This window comes from Microplitis demolitor, chromosome 4 (genome assembly GCF_026212275.2).
Source record: "Microplitis demolitor isolate Queensland-Clemson2020A chromosome 4, iyMicDemo2.1a, whole genome shotgun sequence".
Taxonomy (NCBI): Eukaryota; Metazoa; Arthropoda; class Insecta; order Hymenoptera; family Braconidae; genus Microplitis; species Microplitis demolitor.
The window spans coordinates 14518771-14537733 of record NC_068548.1 but is presented as its reverse complement, the minus strand read 5'-3'; the positions used below and the strand labels follow the sequence as shown (position 1 = coordinate 14537733).

The 18963-nt window shown below is 31.8% G+C and overlaps 2 protein-coding genes across 2 annotated transcripts in view; one reads left to right on the top strand and one right to left on the bottom strand.

Annotated features, from left to right (window-relative positions):
- Positions 1-15725, bottom strand: part of LOC103576982 (dynein axonemal heavy chain 10) — a 68897-nt gene extending 53172 nt beyond the window's left edge. The window contains exons 1-11 of the mRNA XM_014444728.2: positions 15564-15725; positions 12825-12883; positions 12498-12731; positions 12288-12416; positions 10481-10616; positions 7248-7783; positions 5782-5972; positions 4426-5021; positions 2044-2331; positions 1520-1974; positions 511-771 (exon numbers count right to left, since the gene is read on the bottom strand). Of these exons, the coding sequence (XP_014300214.1) occupies positions 511-771; positions 1520-1974; positions 2044-2331; positions 4426-5021; positions 5782-5972; positions 7248-7783; positions 10481-10616; positions 12288-12416; positions 12498-12731; positions 12825-12883; positions 15564-15687 (3009 nt within the window). The 5' untranslated portion in view covers positions 15688-15725. The remainder of the gene's footprint in view (positions 1-510; positions 772-1519; positions 1975-2043; positions 2332-4425; positions 5022-5781; positions 5973-7247; positions 7784-10480; positions 10617-12287; positions 12417-12497; positions 12732-12824; positions 12884-15563) is intronic.
- The window catches only part of LOC106693109 (methyltransferase-like protein 22), a 62813-nt gene that overhangs the window by 24745 nt on the left and 19105 nt on the right, over positions 1-18963 (top strand). The gene's annotated exons all lie outside the window — the stretch shown is intronic.

Sequence of the window (18963 nt, the reverse complement as noted above, 5' to 3'; positions counted from 1 at the left end):
TTTTCTCTTAAAAGTTTTATTTATCAGCACTTCAAATGCAGTTGTTTTAGGCTTTCCGTAAGAAATAATTCATTTTTGCACACTTTCAAGTGTACGAATTTTTCGTAAGCGATAGTAAAAAAACTAGTAAACTTTAGTGTTTAACTGAGATTCACAGAGGAAATCAAAATAATTGAAACCCAATAAAATAAATGACTTAATCGAGAAAATTTAACATTTAACAGGGGTTCGCACTTTTCTCTCTATTATACTCAAGTCCACGGACGGTACTATCTTTGTTGCACTTGTACAGTAAATAGAAACTTTGGCCGAGTTTTTCTCTTAAACAAGCGAATGTTATGAAACAATTAAAGCGCACTATGCTAGATTAGACAGTAATGCATAAAAGTGCGGTCTGTGTTTCGTATTGAGAGATTTTGTTTCCGAAAAAAACCCAGCCGATAATAACTGATAACCGCTCTTAAAAAGAGTTTATGAACGCTGGAAGTTAAAATATCACAAAGTACTTACGTTGCACTGAAGTAACTTGTAATCTGAATCAGTGAGATCAATCGATGTAGTGACTAGATTATAAGTGCTGATATATTCTATTCGATTATCGAGATCTTTTTTTATGTGATTAACTTGAGTAATGACCGATTCTAAATTTTTTAACAGTTTTTTACTATGCGTAGCGAAATTAGGTATATCTAAGGAATACCAGTTCAATCTCGTCACTCCAGACTGTATGTATTTATCAATACTTTTTATCATGTTTTTAAGTAACCTAACCTAAAATAAGAAAAGTACATAAAAATTTAATAATAATCAAATCTGAAATATTATACATAACACTGTATAAGATACTGGCGGGTAGTAAGGCCTAGTTAAGGGAGATTTTGAATAGAATCGAAAATATTGCATTTAATTATCCAAATGTATCATTAATCTTCATTTCAATACATTAACCACAAAATCTAATCAAGTAATGGTAATTTTTACCAAAAACAAACAAAAAATTATACTTTTACAAGAACCATACGAATAGGCCTTATTTTACTACCATAGGGTAATAACGCCCACGGGTTAAACAAACTGGAATAGTTTAACGATACTTAATAAAATTGGAATTAGAGATGAATCATCGCTTAAATTTAGCAACAATACTTTTTAAGAATCAGAAGACTAGATTGATTTGCTCAACAGCACTTGAAATTATCAGTATTCTTTTTAAGAGTCAGACGACTAGATTGTTTTTTATAATTTCTTCTGCGCTACGACAGCATATGACGGATGATGAAATATAGAAGACAGGGGACGTGGTATCGGGACTCTATAAATTTGTCGTAACATCTCTATGCAAGACTCTTCTACTAGAGTAGTCTTTAGTGGAGGCGCTGATTTTAAATATCATTTCTGTCACTTAGGCCTTATTACCCGCGGGTACCTTAGTCATTTTTGTGAGTGGCTCGCTTCACTTGTGCCATTGAACCCTCACTTGAGTATAATACCAATTCCCTAAGAAAAAAATATTACTTACATCCGCTACATCTAATTTACTCATTATTCTATTATACTGATCAATTGTCGTTTGTGTGAGCTCTATATCTACTTTTAGTCGATCTTTTTGGATCCCCAGATCTCTCATAGAAGTTGACAATTCAAATTTCAATTGTTCCAACATTTCTGCTTCACAAATTATTTCGAAAAGTTTTAAATCAAAATTAACTTGAAAAGATAATTGTTGTTCAACCATTATTTTATCATCTGTTATTTTCACTGGACGTAGCGTCTCATGAATTTTGTTGAAATTGATTTGTAGCTTGAGCACTTTATTAACTAAGCCCTTTAAACCAGATCCCATTTTTGAACCTGCCGAATCAAAGTATAAGTTTTTCCCCCCGGAACTAAGCTCTTGTGTCTGAGAGTCGATACATCGCAACCTTCTAACAGTAACACTTTTGTTCTTTGCAACTGTCTGCTCTTGTATAACAACTAAAACAAAAATTTGTTAACCAGAAATTTTTTATTTCAATCTTTCGTATTTAAGTGTGAATAATATACTTTTGTTTATTGAAACGATATTTAAAATATGTCTCTTCATTGCATTTAATATCAGCGAATTAGCTTTATTATTCCAAGAACTAAATTTTGTATCTTCGAATTGTTTCATTCGTTTAGCGGCATCTAGATACTGACTAAAAACTAACGACTTTAAGTGACTTTGATTGAGTTCTGGGACATGTTTAAATGTCATCACTGGGCCATGTAACCTATTAACTAGTTGTCGTTCCCAAAATATAGAACCAGCGATCGGTAAATGATATTTTAATAAAGGCGGGTTACTTTTGCCTAGAAAAATTTTTATTTATTAATTATTAATTATTTATTAATTATTAATTAATTTGCGCAGCAAAAATTATTGTGTGGAAATCAACATAATTTGGGTTAGAAACGATCCAGCATAGATTCTTCGATAGATTTCCATGGAAATTCACACCATGCAAAAATTCATATGGAAATCTAGTTAAGGTAGTTTTTCTGTTACAATATTGTCAAAAAGTTATGAACTATAGGGGAGAGGTGCTACAGTTGTAACAAAAAATTTTATTTTTCGATTTTATTTGTTTGTTTCAAGATAGTAAACTTAAAAACTGTCAGAAAGTTGGCTGATAGTATCTTTTATGTGACTGACTCGGTTAATTAGTAAAAAGTCAATGTTAACTTATTAAAAAATCAATTTATTTAACTACAGTCAGGGGCCAAGATGGCGGCGCGCGTGTGCTGCAGTTGTAACACAGTGCAGGGGCGATTGTAACACGAAACGAAATAGATATTTTTCACCAAATTGCTTTTATTATTCAGTCTTAATACATACTATTATACTTAATTAACTCTTAGAGTCAAATATTTAAACTTAAAGTAGCACATATATTTGTATCTGTAATATAAATTATTAAACATTTATAAATATTAAAACTACACTATCCCAGAGTAGATTTGTGGCGCATCCAGTTTGCGCAGATCCCATACACGACTCTGAGTGTTACAATTGCTACTCGTTCAAGTGTTACAATTGACCCTCACGCAGAATTGTTAATAAAAATCTAATTACAATAACAAAAATCAGTAAATTGATATAAAATTCGATTATACAATACTCTTGATATGTTCCTTAAAGTATGAATACAAGTCTCACATCATAACATTAGAAAACAAATGTTATTTAAAAAATTTTGAAGCGTACAAAAAAAAGTTTTTACGCATATTTTCAATAATTCTCAATGTTTTAATATCGGAACAAGATTAATAATTGAAACTTTGATCTAATCAATAATTTACTATTTTGAACAAGTTAAAAAAAAAATAATAATAATTTTCAATTTTTTTAATAGTTTTTTATTGAGTGTTACAACTGCCCCTTGTTACAACTGCAGCACATCTCCCCTATGCGTAGCAAGGGTAGGTTAGGTTGTAGTTAAAATGAGACATTGCTTTTATTTAATACTGTACCCGTAAAAAGTTTACCTACACATTACTCAAATATACGTATACACAAATGCTGTTAAACATTTTCTTAAATTATAATTTGACATCGTCACATATGCTTCACCAGTTGCTGTATAGTGAAGTAAGTATCTGTTTAAATTTACCGTTTAAATAGTCAATGCATACTCGTGTACAGCGTTGTCAGATTCTTTCTTTCCAATGCATCCACGAGTATATTTTTTATTTATTTTTGAACTTTGAGTGGCTATATCCCAACAATGAGATGGTAAATCCTTTTTTTTTTTTTTTTTTTTTTATAATTTAGGACAAATTCATTAATTTTCTATTAGCTTTTCAAAAATTTCTGATTGTTAGTTTTTTGATTAGAATCACAAACGCGACTTAAAACGTGTACTCCTCATCGCTCGTAATTTTAATTATCCAAACTGTGATTATAAATATCTCGAATTAGAGATGGTCAATCGGGTGTCATTAGATAGTCCTAACGGACATGCTGGACAACGTACTACTCTGGGAAAAACGATATCTAGAAATCGTGACAAGGTTATCACGCTACATCTGGTAATTTCGCGTGATTTTTACACAAAACATGAAATATGAATTTCTATGGGTTCCCATGAAATTATACATGGATTTTTTTTATAGGGAATTTCGCCGTAACTATCAATTGAGTTTTCAACATAAACTTAATGTTAATTTTAAAGTAACACTTAAAAAATGTTAACAATTTGGATTTTTGTAGTAGGTAACACTGTAACACTTTTAAAGTGTTGATTTGTACATTGATTTAAGATTTTTGACTAATTCAGAGCAATGCCTTGATTTAACACAAAATAATCAACACAAAAAATTCATTGCGGTCCGTTTGTAACACAAATACACAATATTTTTTACTGTGTACGATGAAATTTAAAAAAACTCAAAATGTAATATTACCTGAATTAAATATATTTTCAACTTTGTTAATTTCTTTGTTGAATTGCTGCATAATAACATCGAATTTCATTGATAAACATTCTTGAATAGCTTGCCTCGTTTGAATATTTTTAAATTTGAGTAGCACTTCCAAAGCTTGTTCAGCATTAATTAATATCATGAAACAATCATCCATTAAAAATAGTGCTTCGTTTTGTAAAGAAGTTACTTCCAAGTAAAACCAAGCCATAGTAGCATCCCAGTTTTCTTGATTAAGTTTATTAAAAATATTAAAATCAGCATGTAGAATCGGTTCAATTAACTCATCAACTCTTTTTACAATGACATCTATTTGCGCTGGATCAGTGATGATTGATTTCAACTCAGGCCCGAAAATGTTGTAGAAGTTTTGAAGAACACTTGCAATTTCATTGAAATCATTGCATACTTTCGCGATATATTCTGTCTCACTAAACAATCGTTGCTGATCGAATTCCCATCGTCTACCTTTTTCAGACGATTCGATATTTTCGCGTGTTACTAAGTACAAAGTTTTCCAACTTTTCAACATTTTATAGGCATTCTGAGCTTGCAGTGAAATTTCTTCCAATGGTTTTCTACACAAAGAAAAATTCATAGTAACCATTCCTTTTATACGTTTATGAAATTTTATAGTTATGGTAATAATTACTTGGAATTATGGGATACAGAACATTACTTTCTAGGAAATGTTTCCATAACTGTAGGGAACAATTATTATGGTAACGGTCCCCATATCACATGGTAATAGAATTATTGTAATGATTACCATACTTATAAGAATAGTTCCCATAAGCTAATACTCTAGCAGATCCAAATGACGGTAAAGTTCTGTATTTGACAGCAAATTTGCTGCAGTTTAAAATGATTTACGGTAAATTACGAGAAAATCCGGTAATTTGCGGTAAAAAATCCGCAAATTTCCGATGGGATTAGGCTAATTATAAAAATTTTATAATTTAAACCTACAGTTTACCGTAAAATACCGCAATTGACCGTTATATGCTGTAACTTGCCGCGAAAGACCGTAACTTACCACAAAATACCGTAATTTTTTGTAATTCTCTAGAATACCGTACGGCAATTATCGTAATTCGGACCCGCCAGGGCAAGAATAAATTCTATAATCATATTGTAACGGCCCCTATGTGAATAAACCCTATATATTATGGTAATCATTCCCATTATGCATGGGAAGTAATACGATAAGATTGTGGGAATTATTTCTTTAAAATTTTAGCAATGATTACCATATTTGTTTCATTCTAGTTTTCGAAATTCGAATTTTCATTTGAAATTATACTTCGGGAAAATTAATTTTTATATAAAACCAAATACCTGAAAAGTTCCTTTACTGATAAAGTATTTTTAATATTTTCACATAATTGCCAAGAAATGCTCTCCAAAAGTGAAGTCATTCTTTCTTCAGTATTAAAATACTTAGACAAAATCCAAATCATTTTCATACCTTCCATTAATGATGGAAGAGCCTCATTGATAACTTGCAATTCATTAGATTCAGTAATTAACTGTGCAAAATTCATTTATATAGTTATTAAAAGTACAAATTAATTAATTATTTTTTATTTATAGGTATAAGGCGAAATATCGCTGTAGGCTTGTCTTGACGTCACGAGTCTGAGGTTGTGACGCATTTTCAACAAGGACGAGTATGTTCAAACGTAATAAGCCGCGGGTAAATACATTAAAACATACGATTTATCGTTTAAAATATCGTATTACCTCAGACGAGCGTGTAAAGCTTAATATCAAAAAAATATAATCTTTACAAAAAAAATAGATATCTAATTATTTTATGGCGTAGTTAAGCGAGATAATGATCAATAAAGTATTGATATATTTATTTATTAAATAAATTCCATGTTCAAATTTTGTTTCGTTAATTCTAACTTGCGGGCAATTTAAAATCGTGTAGAATTAATAGGGTGTAAATGACGTTTATTTCACAATTTGCATGCGTGTTTTAGCGAAAACTGACTTTTGAGTGACGCCCAAAAGCGATTTAAATTTGAAAGTAGACTCAAACATAAATTCTATAGTTTATTCATCAACCACAACAAAATACTACTTTACCTACACCACACATCCCGAATGTGCCTTACCCCGCTATTTTGTGTCTTAAAACATCATGGCGCCCGCAAAAACTCGGAGATAAGAGAACACTAGGTGATGGATGAGGGAAAGAGTGTATAATGGCATGTCTGAAAATCTTAGTGTTTATATAAGTGGAGGAAACCTTTATGGGTATGGGGAGAAATTGCGTCCCACCACTAACCATGAGAAATCTGTAAACCAATACAGGGAATCGGTACCACGGGGGACCCATTCCAAGCCCCACTTCAACCACAGTCTCTTGAACTTTGGTATTTGTATAGAAGCGGGACTTCACACATTTTCTGAAGTTCCTGCTTGCAGAATAATTACTTATAATTATTTCATTCTCACATGTTTAGTTACATGAAGAATTAAATTTTATGGTCTTAGTTTCATCTATAACTCATGATACCTATTTGAGCTTAGTAGCTGAAGGATTAAAAAATTGATGAAAGTAACATAAGATACACACCTATGTATCAATCCCTATAGGTTCTTTTATAAATTCATATTTTTCTATATGGATTCCAATGGGTTCCTATACAATCCCAGATGGGTTTTTTCAATAGGGAAAGCAATATGTGTAAAATTTTGAATTCTCGCTTAATATTAGAATATGGAGTCCTACTTCTACATAAATATCTCAACTATAGATGTATAAATAAAAAAAATAATATATTTACACTTACGTTGAAGTATCGTAATACTGTGAAGAGAAATTTGTTATTTTCTCGTGCTTCTGTGTAATATTTCCAAAGCTCAATTTCAAACCAATGGAATGCTGATAATATGGATGACCGAGCTTCATTTAAAATTGATTTAATTTTTTTGGCTATTGGTGAATTCAAATTTTCTACTAATATCGACAAGCCAATTAATCGATCGTGCCAATAGTCATACTCAGCCATTGGGCCCTTGCCTTGTGGAATTTTATTTTTATAAGTATCTAATACTTTATTTATATGTTTTTCCCAATTGATAACAATATTCTCCAGTTGTTCAATCATATTTTTATCAAGTGCAGCAAACTCAATATTTAAAAAATCGGTATTTAATAAATCTAATGTTTTTGGTAGAGGTATCAAAATATCGTCTCCGATATTCTCGAGATTCCACTGCACAGAAGCTGTTAATTCTTCAAGATATTTCAAAAGTTGTTTAATATTAGTTTTCTTGATATGTTTATGACAGGGATCACTAAATGTTTTTAGTGATTCAGAATGTTCTGAAATCAATGAATTAGTTATTAATACTTTTATTTTACAATATTATGTACTCGAGGGTAATAAGACCTGTTGGGTAATAAGGCCTGAGTGACAGAAACGATATTTAAAATAGCGGCCTCTGCTTAAGGCTACTCTAGAAGAAGGGTCTTGCATAGAGATGTTACGAAAAATTTATAAAGTCCCGATACCACGTTCCCTGTCTTCTATATTTCATCATCTGTCATATGCTGTTGTAGCGCAGAAGAAATTATAAAAAACAATCTTGTCTTCTGACTCTTAAAAAGAATACTGATAGTTTTAAGTGCTGTTGAGCAAAACAATCTAGTCCTCTGATTCTTAAAAAGTATTGTTGCTAAATTTAAGCGATGATTCATCTCTAATAGCAATTTTATTAAGTATAGTTAAACTATTCCAGTTTGTTTAACCCGTGGGCCTTATTACCCTACCGTAGTAAAATAAGGTCTATTCGTATGGTTTGTGTAAAAGTATAATTTTTTGTTTTTTTTATGGTAAAAATTACTATTACTTGATTATATTTTATGGCTAATGTATTGAAATAAAGATTAATGATACATTTCGATAATTAAATACAATATTTTCGATTCTATTCAAAATCTTCCTTAACTAGGCCTTATTACCCGCCGGTACCTTAGTTTAATTTATTGCATGCCTCATAATGTGCCACGTTAAAAAAGCTCTATAACAGCTTCAAAATTTCCGTTAAATTCACTTACTTTAAATCTCTGTTACACTCTCATCAGTTTGTAGAAAGAAAATAAATCTTATACCATCATTCAGACAATTTATTAAACGTTATCCATATAACAATCTTGTTCAAGACTTGAGCAAGCCCGATCTCAAAGTCGATAAACACTAGTGTCTTTTCCCACCTATATGTCTTACTGCAGATACTTGTGGCTAGATTTCAATAGCAAGTCTAATACAAGCCTTACACAAAGTTCGTGCCAAGTTTTAACTCAATTCTGATGGAAGACTAAGGTAAATATCCCAATACCGGAACGACGAAGGGTATATGACTGATTTTTATCGTTTTAAAAATATTCAAATAAATTATAAACCAAAATAATTTATTACATCATATAGAATAGACATTTACCAATTTAAAAATAATCAAATTAGTTCATTTTTCTTAAATTTAATATAAAAAAAAAATTTTTTTCTTTGACACCCAAAAGACCCAATACCGGAACGCTGAAATAGCTTTGTCCCAATACGGGAATTCGGTTGTCCTAATACCGGAACAGTAAATAAAATAAGTTATTTTTTGCATTTATTCATGGTGAAAATCTTAATGATTATTAAATAATATTAATGTAAAACGAGTATGAATGTAGCAGATATTAGAGAACTTTAAAATTATAAATAACTAAGATAAATAATTAAAAAAATAAAATTTACACAAAAGCACTATTAATTTCAAAATTTTTTGAATTTGCATTTTTTTAAATTTTATATTATTAATTATTTACTCGATTTATTAATAATTTTAAATTTGTCTGATGTCTGCTATATCACACCCATAATGTAAAATGTATTTAAAATTTTAAAATGATTGAATATTCAATGAAAATAAATATTTTGAACTAAAGAATAGAAACAAAATAAATCATTTGAGGTTATACTAGAAAAATAATTAAAAAAAAAAAACTAAAAACAAAAATTTATTTTTTATGATTTAAATTAGAGTTTATCTATACTTAATCTATTTTTTATAACAATCACACATACTGCATTAAATATTAGGGCTCCAGTAATAATTAATATTGTACTTGATTTAGCTAGTCAATAAAACTCACCGTTAATGTCTATCGATAACATTAATATGATTGGCTGTTCCGGTACTGGGCACGGGTTCATTTTTGTGTACCAATAGACGAACAGTAAAATTAATATAATAATACTATTTTTTTTATATTTTTAATATGTTTTCTTGAATTTTATGTCATTCAAGATGCATATACAAAAAAAAAAAAATTATTGAAAAGTAATTCTATGCATTTTCTATAAGCTTAAAACCATTGACTGATTTCTTAGCAAAACCATTAAGAGACATGAAAAAGTCATGAATCCGAGACTATTGCTCTAATTAACATTTTTTTTTTTCATATTTTAAATATTTTCTAAAATCTATTTTATATCTTATTTTTTAACTGAAAGATTAAGGTTCCAAATAAAGAAAGTTTTATTTAGTTTTATCGCGTACGAGTTGAAATATAATATAATGATTATCAAATCGTTCCGGCATTAGGTCTTGTTCCGGTATTGGGATATTTACCTTATAGTTGAAAATAGTTGCGCATGGCTTGCTCAAGATTTGCTCAACTCTTAAAATTGACCTTGAGCCTTGAACAGATTTTGACAAGATATACTATCACGGGCTCTCTTTATCCAACCAACACTTATCAAGGTATCATCTACTGTACATTCAACGTATTGTGCGCAGTGCAATCACTCTAGCGGTCACACTAGGAACGCAAAATTCAAAACATGTTTTTGTGTAACTATTGCGCGCTTTATATTTTCCTAGCTCAAAAATAACTTTTCGATGGGGGCAAAATAATGTGAATAAAGCTTATACAGTAAATGAAGTAAATAAACTATTATAAAAATGATGGTACACGCGTATAAGGCGTGCACTTCTGGAATTTCAAACTTTTTATTTTTGTCATTAATACCTTCAACACACTCTGATGAAATTCTCTGATTCGTAACATCTTTTCCTGTTGACATCAATTGTTTTTGCGATTCATCAAAATTTTCAATCTTTATTGACCATTCTTTATCCTCCAAAGCTTTATGAAACTTAAGTGTCTGTATTTATTAATAATCAAATTAATGATCTAGTCCAAGTCTATTAAATCGGATTCCATTAACTCGAAACTATCCCTCAATTTTAACCCGACTACGAGCTATAATATCTCCCACCCTCTGCTAAACATTTGTATAGCTGTGTATATTTTGTGACGTTACATTGCCGAGGAGATGGAGTTAGAGGGGGAGTAGCGTGAGTCTGTGTGTTAGAGAGAGATAAAGTTAGTACGTGTGTGGAGTTGAGTGTAGGGGATAGTGAGTAGAGAGTATGACGTACGTGTGTGGTGAAATAAGTGTGTTGAGAGTATGAGTACGTGTACGGTATGTGGTATGTTTTGGAGTGTCTGTGTGGTTGAGCGTGGATTTAACGAGGGATGTCTAGCTGTGTTGCGGATAGTGGCCAAAATACCGTGCCTCCCGACCAGTGATGACGACCAGGCCTAGGCCTAGCTCTCGGGGTTGACGTGGTGATCGCGGAGGAGCGACTGAGATGTCGCCGCCCCTGCGAGTTGGTACCCGGAGTTAGCTGGGGTACGTTTACGTTTATTTGGGAATGGCAGGCCTCGTTTGCGATGCTCGAGGAAGCCAAAGATTCGCTAACTCCGGATATCACGGGGAGTGACACTGCGGGAAGACCCGCGAGTCCACGGCTAGTATGTGGTGAGGGAAGAATAGATGGAGAAGCGTGAATGTGAGAGTGACTGGGAGTAGTAGAGAGTAGACGTGAATGGAGTAGGAGACGAGAGAAGGGCAGTTGAGAACTGACCATGGTGTCCGAGAGTTGGATTTTGGAGTCGCTCGAGTACGAGTCGACCCAGTAGTCGAGTTTGGAGTCTTGGAGCGAGTGGTTGTGAGTCGGAGAGCCCCAAAGGTAGGCCTCGACCACACCCTTGGCTGATGTCGTTGGAGCTTGTGGCTTTATTTGTTGTTTTGGAGCCGTTTGTCGTGATTTTGCCGTTTTGAGTTACCGCATTATTTATTTTAATTTTATTATTTATCTAGAATTGTGTTAAGTTTTGTGATTCGTCGTCCACAAGAGGTTCCCGATGTCATACCCAGGTATTTATTTGTCTGATGAACCGAGAGTACTCGACCGCAAGCCGCTTGGACCCTTCGCGTCGCTCTCGCGTCCTCTTTACGATATTTTATGTAGTTTTCTTTTCTTTAATTTGTTTAATTTAATTTTAATTAATCGGCTTCTTCCGCGTAAAAAGAACCGCGACCCTCTCTCCACAACCTAGCATGCTGAGCGCACCAGGACATGCCGCTACCTCCGTTCATTTCTCTCATCTCCGAAGGATTTAGATATTAGGTTTTAATTTACGTGTACGTTTAGACCGGTTGCCGATACCGGGGAAATAAAAGTCGGGTGGCGCCCGTCAGGATCTGGAGGAAATGAGAGGATTGAGTAAATTTGTTAAATAAGAATTATGTGTAATTTTGTTAAGTTTAATCGAGTTATCTAAGTAAAAGATACGTTACAATTTATATACCATCATATATGTAGATCTAAGAGCGCATGCGTGTAGTTTACTCTTTAAAGGTAAAGTGGCATTCGACAAGTCGGAATTTCTAGAAAATTTCCGCTCTTCCGTAGACTAGCTGTCCGAGTTAACGGAATCCCATTGTATTTATTAGTCACACTAAAATTAACTCTCTTTATTTTCTTACCTGAGATTCTGAACCAATGAGATTAACGTCAGTTTTTACGATTTTGTCACTATTAGCGTGTTCGTGATTTTCATATATTTGTTCTGGAGTTTTGGCATATAACTGAATTTCCATTAAAGGAGCGAATACCTTTTTTATTAGTTAAAAAAACATTCAATCAATTGTCTGATTTCATTAAAATTTATAAATATTTTACTAAAGCAAATTTACATTAACCAGCATCTCATTTAGAGATTCCAGAAAAAATCCATTTAAAGATCCGACCACAATATAATTTAAAATTTCATTATCACAAGTTTCCTGAGAATCAAAATTTGGAATTTTTTCATCACTTATTCTTAAAAAGTAAAAAAAATTTGTTTTCATTAGTTCTGGATCGTTTTGAGTTAATTGGCCATATGTTATATGTATCATTGGAATTTCTATAACTTTGTCGACTACTTTCTAAAATTATTGAAAATGTTCAGATTTAGTTCATGCTTTTTTTTTTAATTATAGTTATCTAAGTGTCAGACAATCAATTTAGTTTTTTCTCACCTTTGTGAGAACATATTTATCTTCTTCGCCAGGAAGAGGCGCAAGTAGAGATCTTAGTGCTGTAGAATATTTATCGTTTAAACTTCATTATTCATTAATAAAAAACAAAATTTTATGATCGTACGTAAGTGAAACTCTACCGATTTTGAGCTGCAGAAATTGTTTTAATAGTTTAATTTTTTTTTTACAATTTATGGAACTCAGTAAAGCATTTTTTATATTCCAAGCCCTTAAAATTTTCTTAAAAATTTGTCTGTTGTTCTTTTGTTCAATCTGCTAGCGATGTGCAAATTATAATCAAACCGAATCGAATCAAATATAACTATTTTACGTGAAATTCGAATCGAATTATTCGTATCTCAGTAATTTGATTCGAATTCAAAAATTCGGATCAGCTTTCAAATATTCAATTTTTATTTAATAGTGAGCTGTATTTACCTCTGACGAAAATTTGAATTAAAATACCGGCGGATAATAAGGCCTAGCTAAGGGAGATTTTGAATAGAATCGAAAATATTGCATTTAATTATCGAAATGTATCATTAATCTTTATTTCAATACATTAGCCATAAAATATACTCAAGTAATAGTAATTTTTACCATAAAAAAAACAAAAAATTATACTTTTACATAAACCATACGAATAGGCCTTATTTTACGACGGTAGGGTGATAAAGCCTACGGGTTAATCAAACTGGAATAGTTTAACGATACTTAATAAAATTGCTATTAGAGATGAATCATCACTTAAATTTAGCAACAATACTTTTTAAAAATCAGAAGACTAGATTGTTTTGCTCAACAGCACTTAAAACTATCAGTATTCTTTTTAAGAGTCAGAAGACAAGATTGTTTTTTATAATTTCTTCTGTGCTACGACAGCATATAATGGATGATGAAATTTAGAAGACAGGGAACGTGGTATCGGGACTCTATAAATTTGTCGTAACATCTCTATGTAAGACCTTTCTTCTAGAGTAGCCTTTAGCGGAGGCAGTTATTTCAAATATCATTTCTGTCACTTAGGCCTTATTACCCGCGGGTACGTTATTAAAAAAAAATATTACAATTTTAAGTCGTTCAAAATACAATTTTTGAATAATTCGAAGAATCGAATAGTTCGATTCAATTCGACACGAATAATTCGTAAGTTCGATCTATTCGCACATCATTAATTTGCCAATATAAAAAAACTATGTGTGGAAGAAAAACTCTTTATCAAACAATACATTGTGTAACAAAAGATGAAACAAAACGATTTCAAAGGAGAGTGAAGTACGCTGACGTCACTCACAGTTTGAAATCATGTTTTATTCTGTTCCACACACTACATGTTTCATGATTACCTGCATTGGAACTTCAAGTTTCAGTGACAGTAGACCACTAAAAACAAGTTAATTTAAGACTAATAGTGTAATTAACTGTTAACGTAAGCATAAATTGTGATTTGCAATTATAATTAGGCAGAAACTATAAATGCTATTTATTAGCGTTACTCTAAAATCAATGATCAAATCAAAGATCCTCTTGCGTGCGGAGCTGAACCAACAGCTGCTACTAGTACGCGCCCATAGGATCCTTTCCTAGCATTCAGTTTCCCTCATGCCGGCTTGGATAGGTTCTCCCATAGCACCAATTCTGTGTATTACTATTGGTCGACATACCACTTGGACAAAAGGAGACGTGGTTTCTTTCCCTGCCTTCCTAAAAAGGCGCCCAATAAATGACAAGTATCAAATCACAAATGTCTTCAGCGGGCAGGAACATTATTTGTCTCTTCCCAAGGGATGAAACAACTTCATTTTTGCCCGTTGACTGAAAGGATTCGCAATTTACGCGTTTGCTAATATTTGTTCGCGGCATTGAACTGAAATTAGTTTATTTTGACTGGCTGACGAGCCACTGAAACTTGAAGTTTCGATGCTGGTATCATGAAAAAACATTTAAAATGTATTTTATAGGTCAAAGTAGATACGCTGTAAAAAATCCGGAGTGAATTTGGAGTGAAATTGAATCCGAATTCACTCCGGATTCACTCCGCCACTCGGAGTTCCGGAGTTTTAAATAAAATCACTCTGCATGCGGAGTGAATTGGGAGATTTTTTTTAGCGAAGTGATTGCGGAGTGACGCGGATTTTATTTCACTCCCAATTCACTCCGATCCGGAGTTTTAGCATTTAAATAAATTTATTAATTGATGAATTGAATGAATTTAATTAATATTAAACTGTTGAACTGTTTGTGTGTCGAGTGTGTGTGCGCGAGTATGTGCGTGTGTGTGCACGTGTGCGTGTGTGTGTCCGGGTGTGTGCGGATGTGTGTGTGTGTGCGCGTGTGCGTGCGTTTGTTTGGGTTTGTATGGTTGTGCGTGCGTGTGTGCGAATATGTGTGTGCGTGTGTCCCCGAATATGTGCGTGCGTATCAGCTTATCAGTAATATAATACGCGAGTTTTTACTTCGATTATATTTAATGGAGTTATATTTTATTAATGCTATCTTTAAAATTCCTCTCCGGAGTGAAATTCACTCCGGAGAAAATAAATTAATAAAAAATTATATACTCCGCAAAAACTCCCCTTCGGAGTGAATTTCACTCCGAGGGGAGTGAATAATTAAAAATTAATTCACTCCGCATTCACTCTGGATTTAATCCGCATTCACTTCGCGAATTTTTTACAGTGTAAAGTTTCACTTACTGATCAATATTGAAAACTTTTATAAAAAATTCAAATAGATTACATTCCCCGCGTTTCATTGAAGCCTTTATTTTTTGCGAATATGATTTGCAAACATTTTTTTCTTCATATTCATCTTGAGTAGCAGACCCTTCATTATCTTCGTCATCATCAACATCTAAATTCATGTGAGTTGATGTTACACCAGAAAATAATGTACTGAGGGTTTCATTATTTACTTCATAATTCTCATCTTTTTTTCCCTTTTTATTTTTTTTTCCTTTCTTTTTCTTTTCTTCATCCGTTTTCTCTATTTTTCCTTAGAGAATAAAATGTTAATTTTTTATACTACGATTTAATTTATTTATGAGTTGAAATTTTTTTTAAATTTGTTTTGTTTCGATATTTTTAGTTAAATAAATAATTTCATGTTGACTTGTCTAAAGAAATGCAAATTATAATGATTAGGGCCAGGATTTTTGCGTTAATTTAAAAATAATTAATAATTAGTGGTGTGAAATTTTCTATATTACGGGAGAAATATTGGTGTTATGAAAAAAGTTTTTAAAGAAAAGTTGCAGGAAATTTAATTTTCTAAAAAAAATATCTCTCATCATTTTTTCTTAAGACTAATAAGAAAGTCGTAATTTCAAAATTAAGATTTTTATAATTAGTCTAATTTTAAATCATTCATTATGAATCTTAAGTTTGAAATAATGGTGCAAATATTAATCGTATAAAAAAATCATAAAAGATATTTTCTTTTAAAAATTAAATTTCCTAAAACTTTTGCCCGAAAACTTTTTCAATAAGACCAATATTTTCGCCGCAATATCAAAAATTTGAACTACTCATTTCAAAAATAAGGCAAAAATCATGTCCCTAATAATGATCAAACTCGAGTGTTTAAAACGCACAATAATTTTAAAAGATTTTATAAAAATTTATGAAAATTTCCATCAAAAACTGAGAATTAATTTTTATATTCCGTCTTCCGTTCAGTAAGTAAATCAATGAGCCTTTTGTAATTAAAAACTCAAAATCATCACCTAAATAAATATTTATTGTGAAAATAAAAGCAAAAGTTGATAAAGATTGACTTTTTTTTGCAAAATTTGATAAGATAATTCCACGGCTCCAACGCGAAGGAGGTTGTCCTTTATAACGGACTTGTCAAGGTTACGCGATTTTTTTACATTGAACTATTTTTATTATTTTCATGTTACACTTACGCGTTATAAAAACCATATAAATATAAAGAGAACACACTAATAAATGAGCCTGATAATTTCATTAAGTTGCCCAAAACGTATTATTATAAAAAAATAAAATAAAATAAAAAAATTTACCGCGGACGCCAGTTGATCTGCAGTCCAAAGTCTGTGGCACGGATATCTTGAGGACTTGCCTTTTTTTTTTTTTTTTCTATGTTCTCATGCAAGGTTTTTTTTTCGAAAATCACTATGGTGGACCTTGTCGTTTTTTTTATAATAAAACATTTCTGATGAAACCGGCATTTTTTCAATGGGAACAAACACAGATTGCAGCCATTTTTATTGGGAATGTTTTACTCCTCTTGCTTTTTTTTATTGGATGTTTTTTTATGAGTGTGAATGTAGCAGACATCAAATAAGTTTAAAATTATAAATAAATAGAGTAAATAATAAAAATAAAAATATTTATAAAAATGCACTTATTAATTTTTAAATGTTTTAAATGCGCATTTTTTTTTTTAATTTTATTTTACTAGCTATTTACTCTATTTATTAATAATTTTAAATTTAACATTCACTTGGCTGAAATTTGCTGCCCGAATTTGTCAACAAATTGACAGCAAAAGTTGGAAAGAAAAATTTGGGGTTAATTTTTCTTCAATTTAAAGGTAACCCTGATAGCCACTCTAAATATAATTGCTTAGCAAATTCTGCAGTGAAACAATGACGACTAACTTAACAACAAGTTTCTGGCAAGCCTCGGCTGAATAATACTTGCGTGCAAGTTAATGCAAATTTACTACCGTCATCTGAATGTAATTTGACAGAACTTGCCGTCAATTTGAAGTGAAACTTTCAATTAACTTAATGTCATTATCTGACAGCAACACTTGATGTCAAATTGAATTCAAGTTTATAGACAATTTACTGTCAACTTAAAGGCAACTTGCTCTCCAACACTTCCCTTTAAGTTGACTTCAGAATACGGCTGTAGCTTAAAGTTAACGTACGGTTAAGCCCTGATAACCAGACATTGTTCTACAAGTATTGCAGTGAAACATTTACGGCTAACTTAACGAGAAAGTTCCTGGTAAGCTTGGCTGGATAGTATTTTTCTTTAAGTTGGCTTCAGAATACGGCAGTAGCTTGTATTGAACTTATGGTTAGGGTGACTATCAGGGAGGTGGCTGTCAGAGATAACTTTTTACAAGATAAAAAAAGTAGGTAAAGTTCATTCTTACCATTTCAGAAAGTAAACAAATGTATACATCAATATGTTTACAATCCCTGGTAGCCAAGTTGGCCGCAACTTGTTGACAACTTTCAGCTCGTATAACTGTTGCTGACAAATTGCTCAGAAACTTGGTGACAGGTTACGGCAATAAATTGTCGCCAAGTTTCTGAGCAACTTGCGACCAACTTGTAGTCAACAGTTACATAAGCTGAAAGTTGTCAACAACATGTTGTCAAGTTGGTCGCAACTCATGTACACAAACTTTCTGATCAGAAAGTCTAAATTAAATTGCTGTCAATTTCAGCTAAAGTGGCTATTAGGGTAATGGTTGCCATAATTTGTATGGATGTCATTCCTATAATCGATATTTAAAAAAAAACTGTCACCATTCAATCGGGGGGTGAAAAAAAATTTTTTAACCAATCTAACTTATTAAAATAGATTTATAAATGACATTAATTTATTGTATTTACCATAGGCACTTTTATTCAATCGTTGAGATCGTCCTTTATCTGAAAATGATCAAACTCATATTATGAAATATGATTTGAAATGGTCTATAATGTTGAGTACCCATAAAAGCTATGATTAAATAATATATTGAACATCTTTTCAAATCCCTGACGGATCCAAAATTATAGTAAATTACGGTAATTTACCGCAATTGACCGTGAAATTAGATAACTTACGGCAAATTATCGTAATGCGCAGAAATTTACCGCGAATTGTGGTAAAAATATCACACTTTCCCGTAAATTGCCGTACTTTTACCGTAAAATGCCGTAATTTGGATTCACTAGGGATCGGTATTATACCCGTTGTGGCAGCATGAACGAAGCAAATGTTGCCAATACACGAGAGTAAAATACTCGATGTCACTAGATGTATACAATAATTTATGTAATTAATGCACGAAGAAAAACGCCATTAAATGTTTAAAGACAGCGTCATGCAGATGATACTGAAGTTAGCCGACGTTTAATAATTTTTTGACTTTTTAAAAAACGATCAATTAT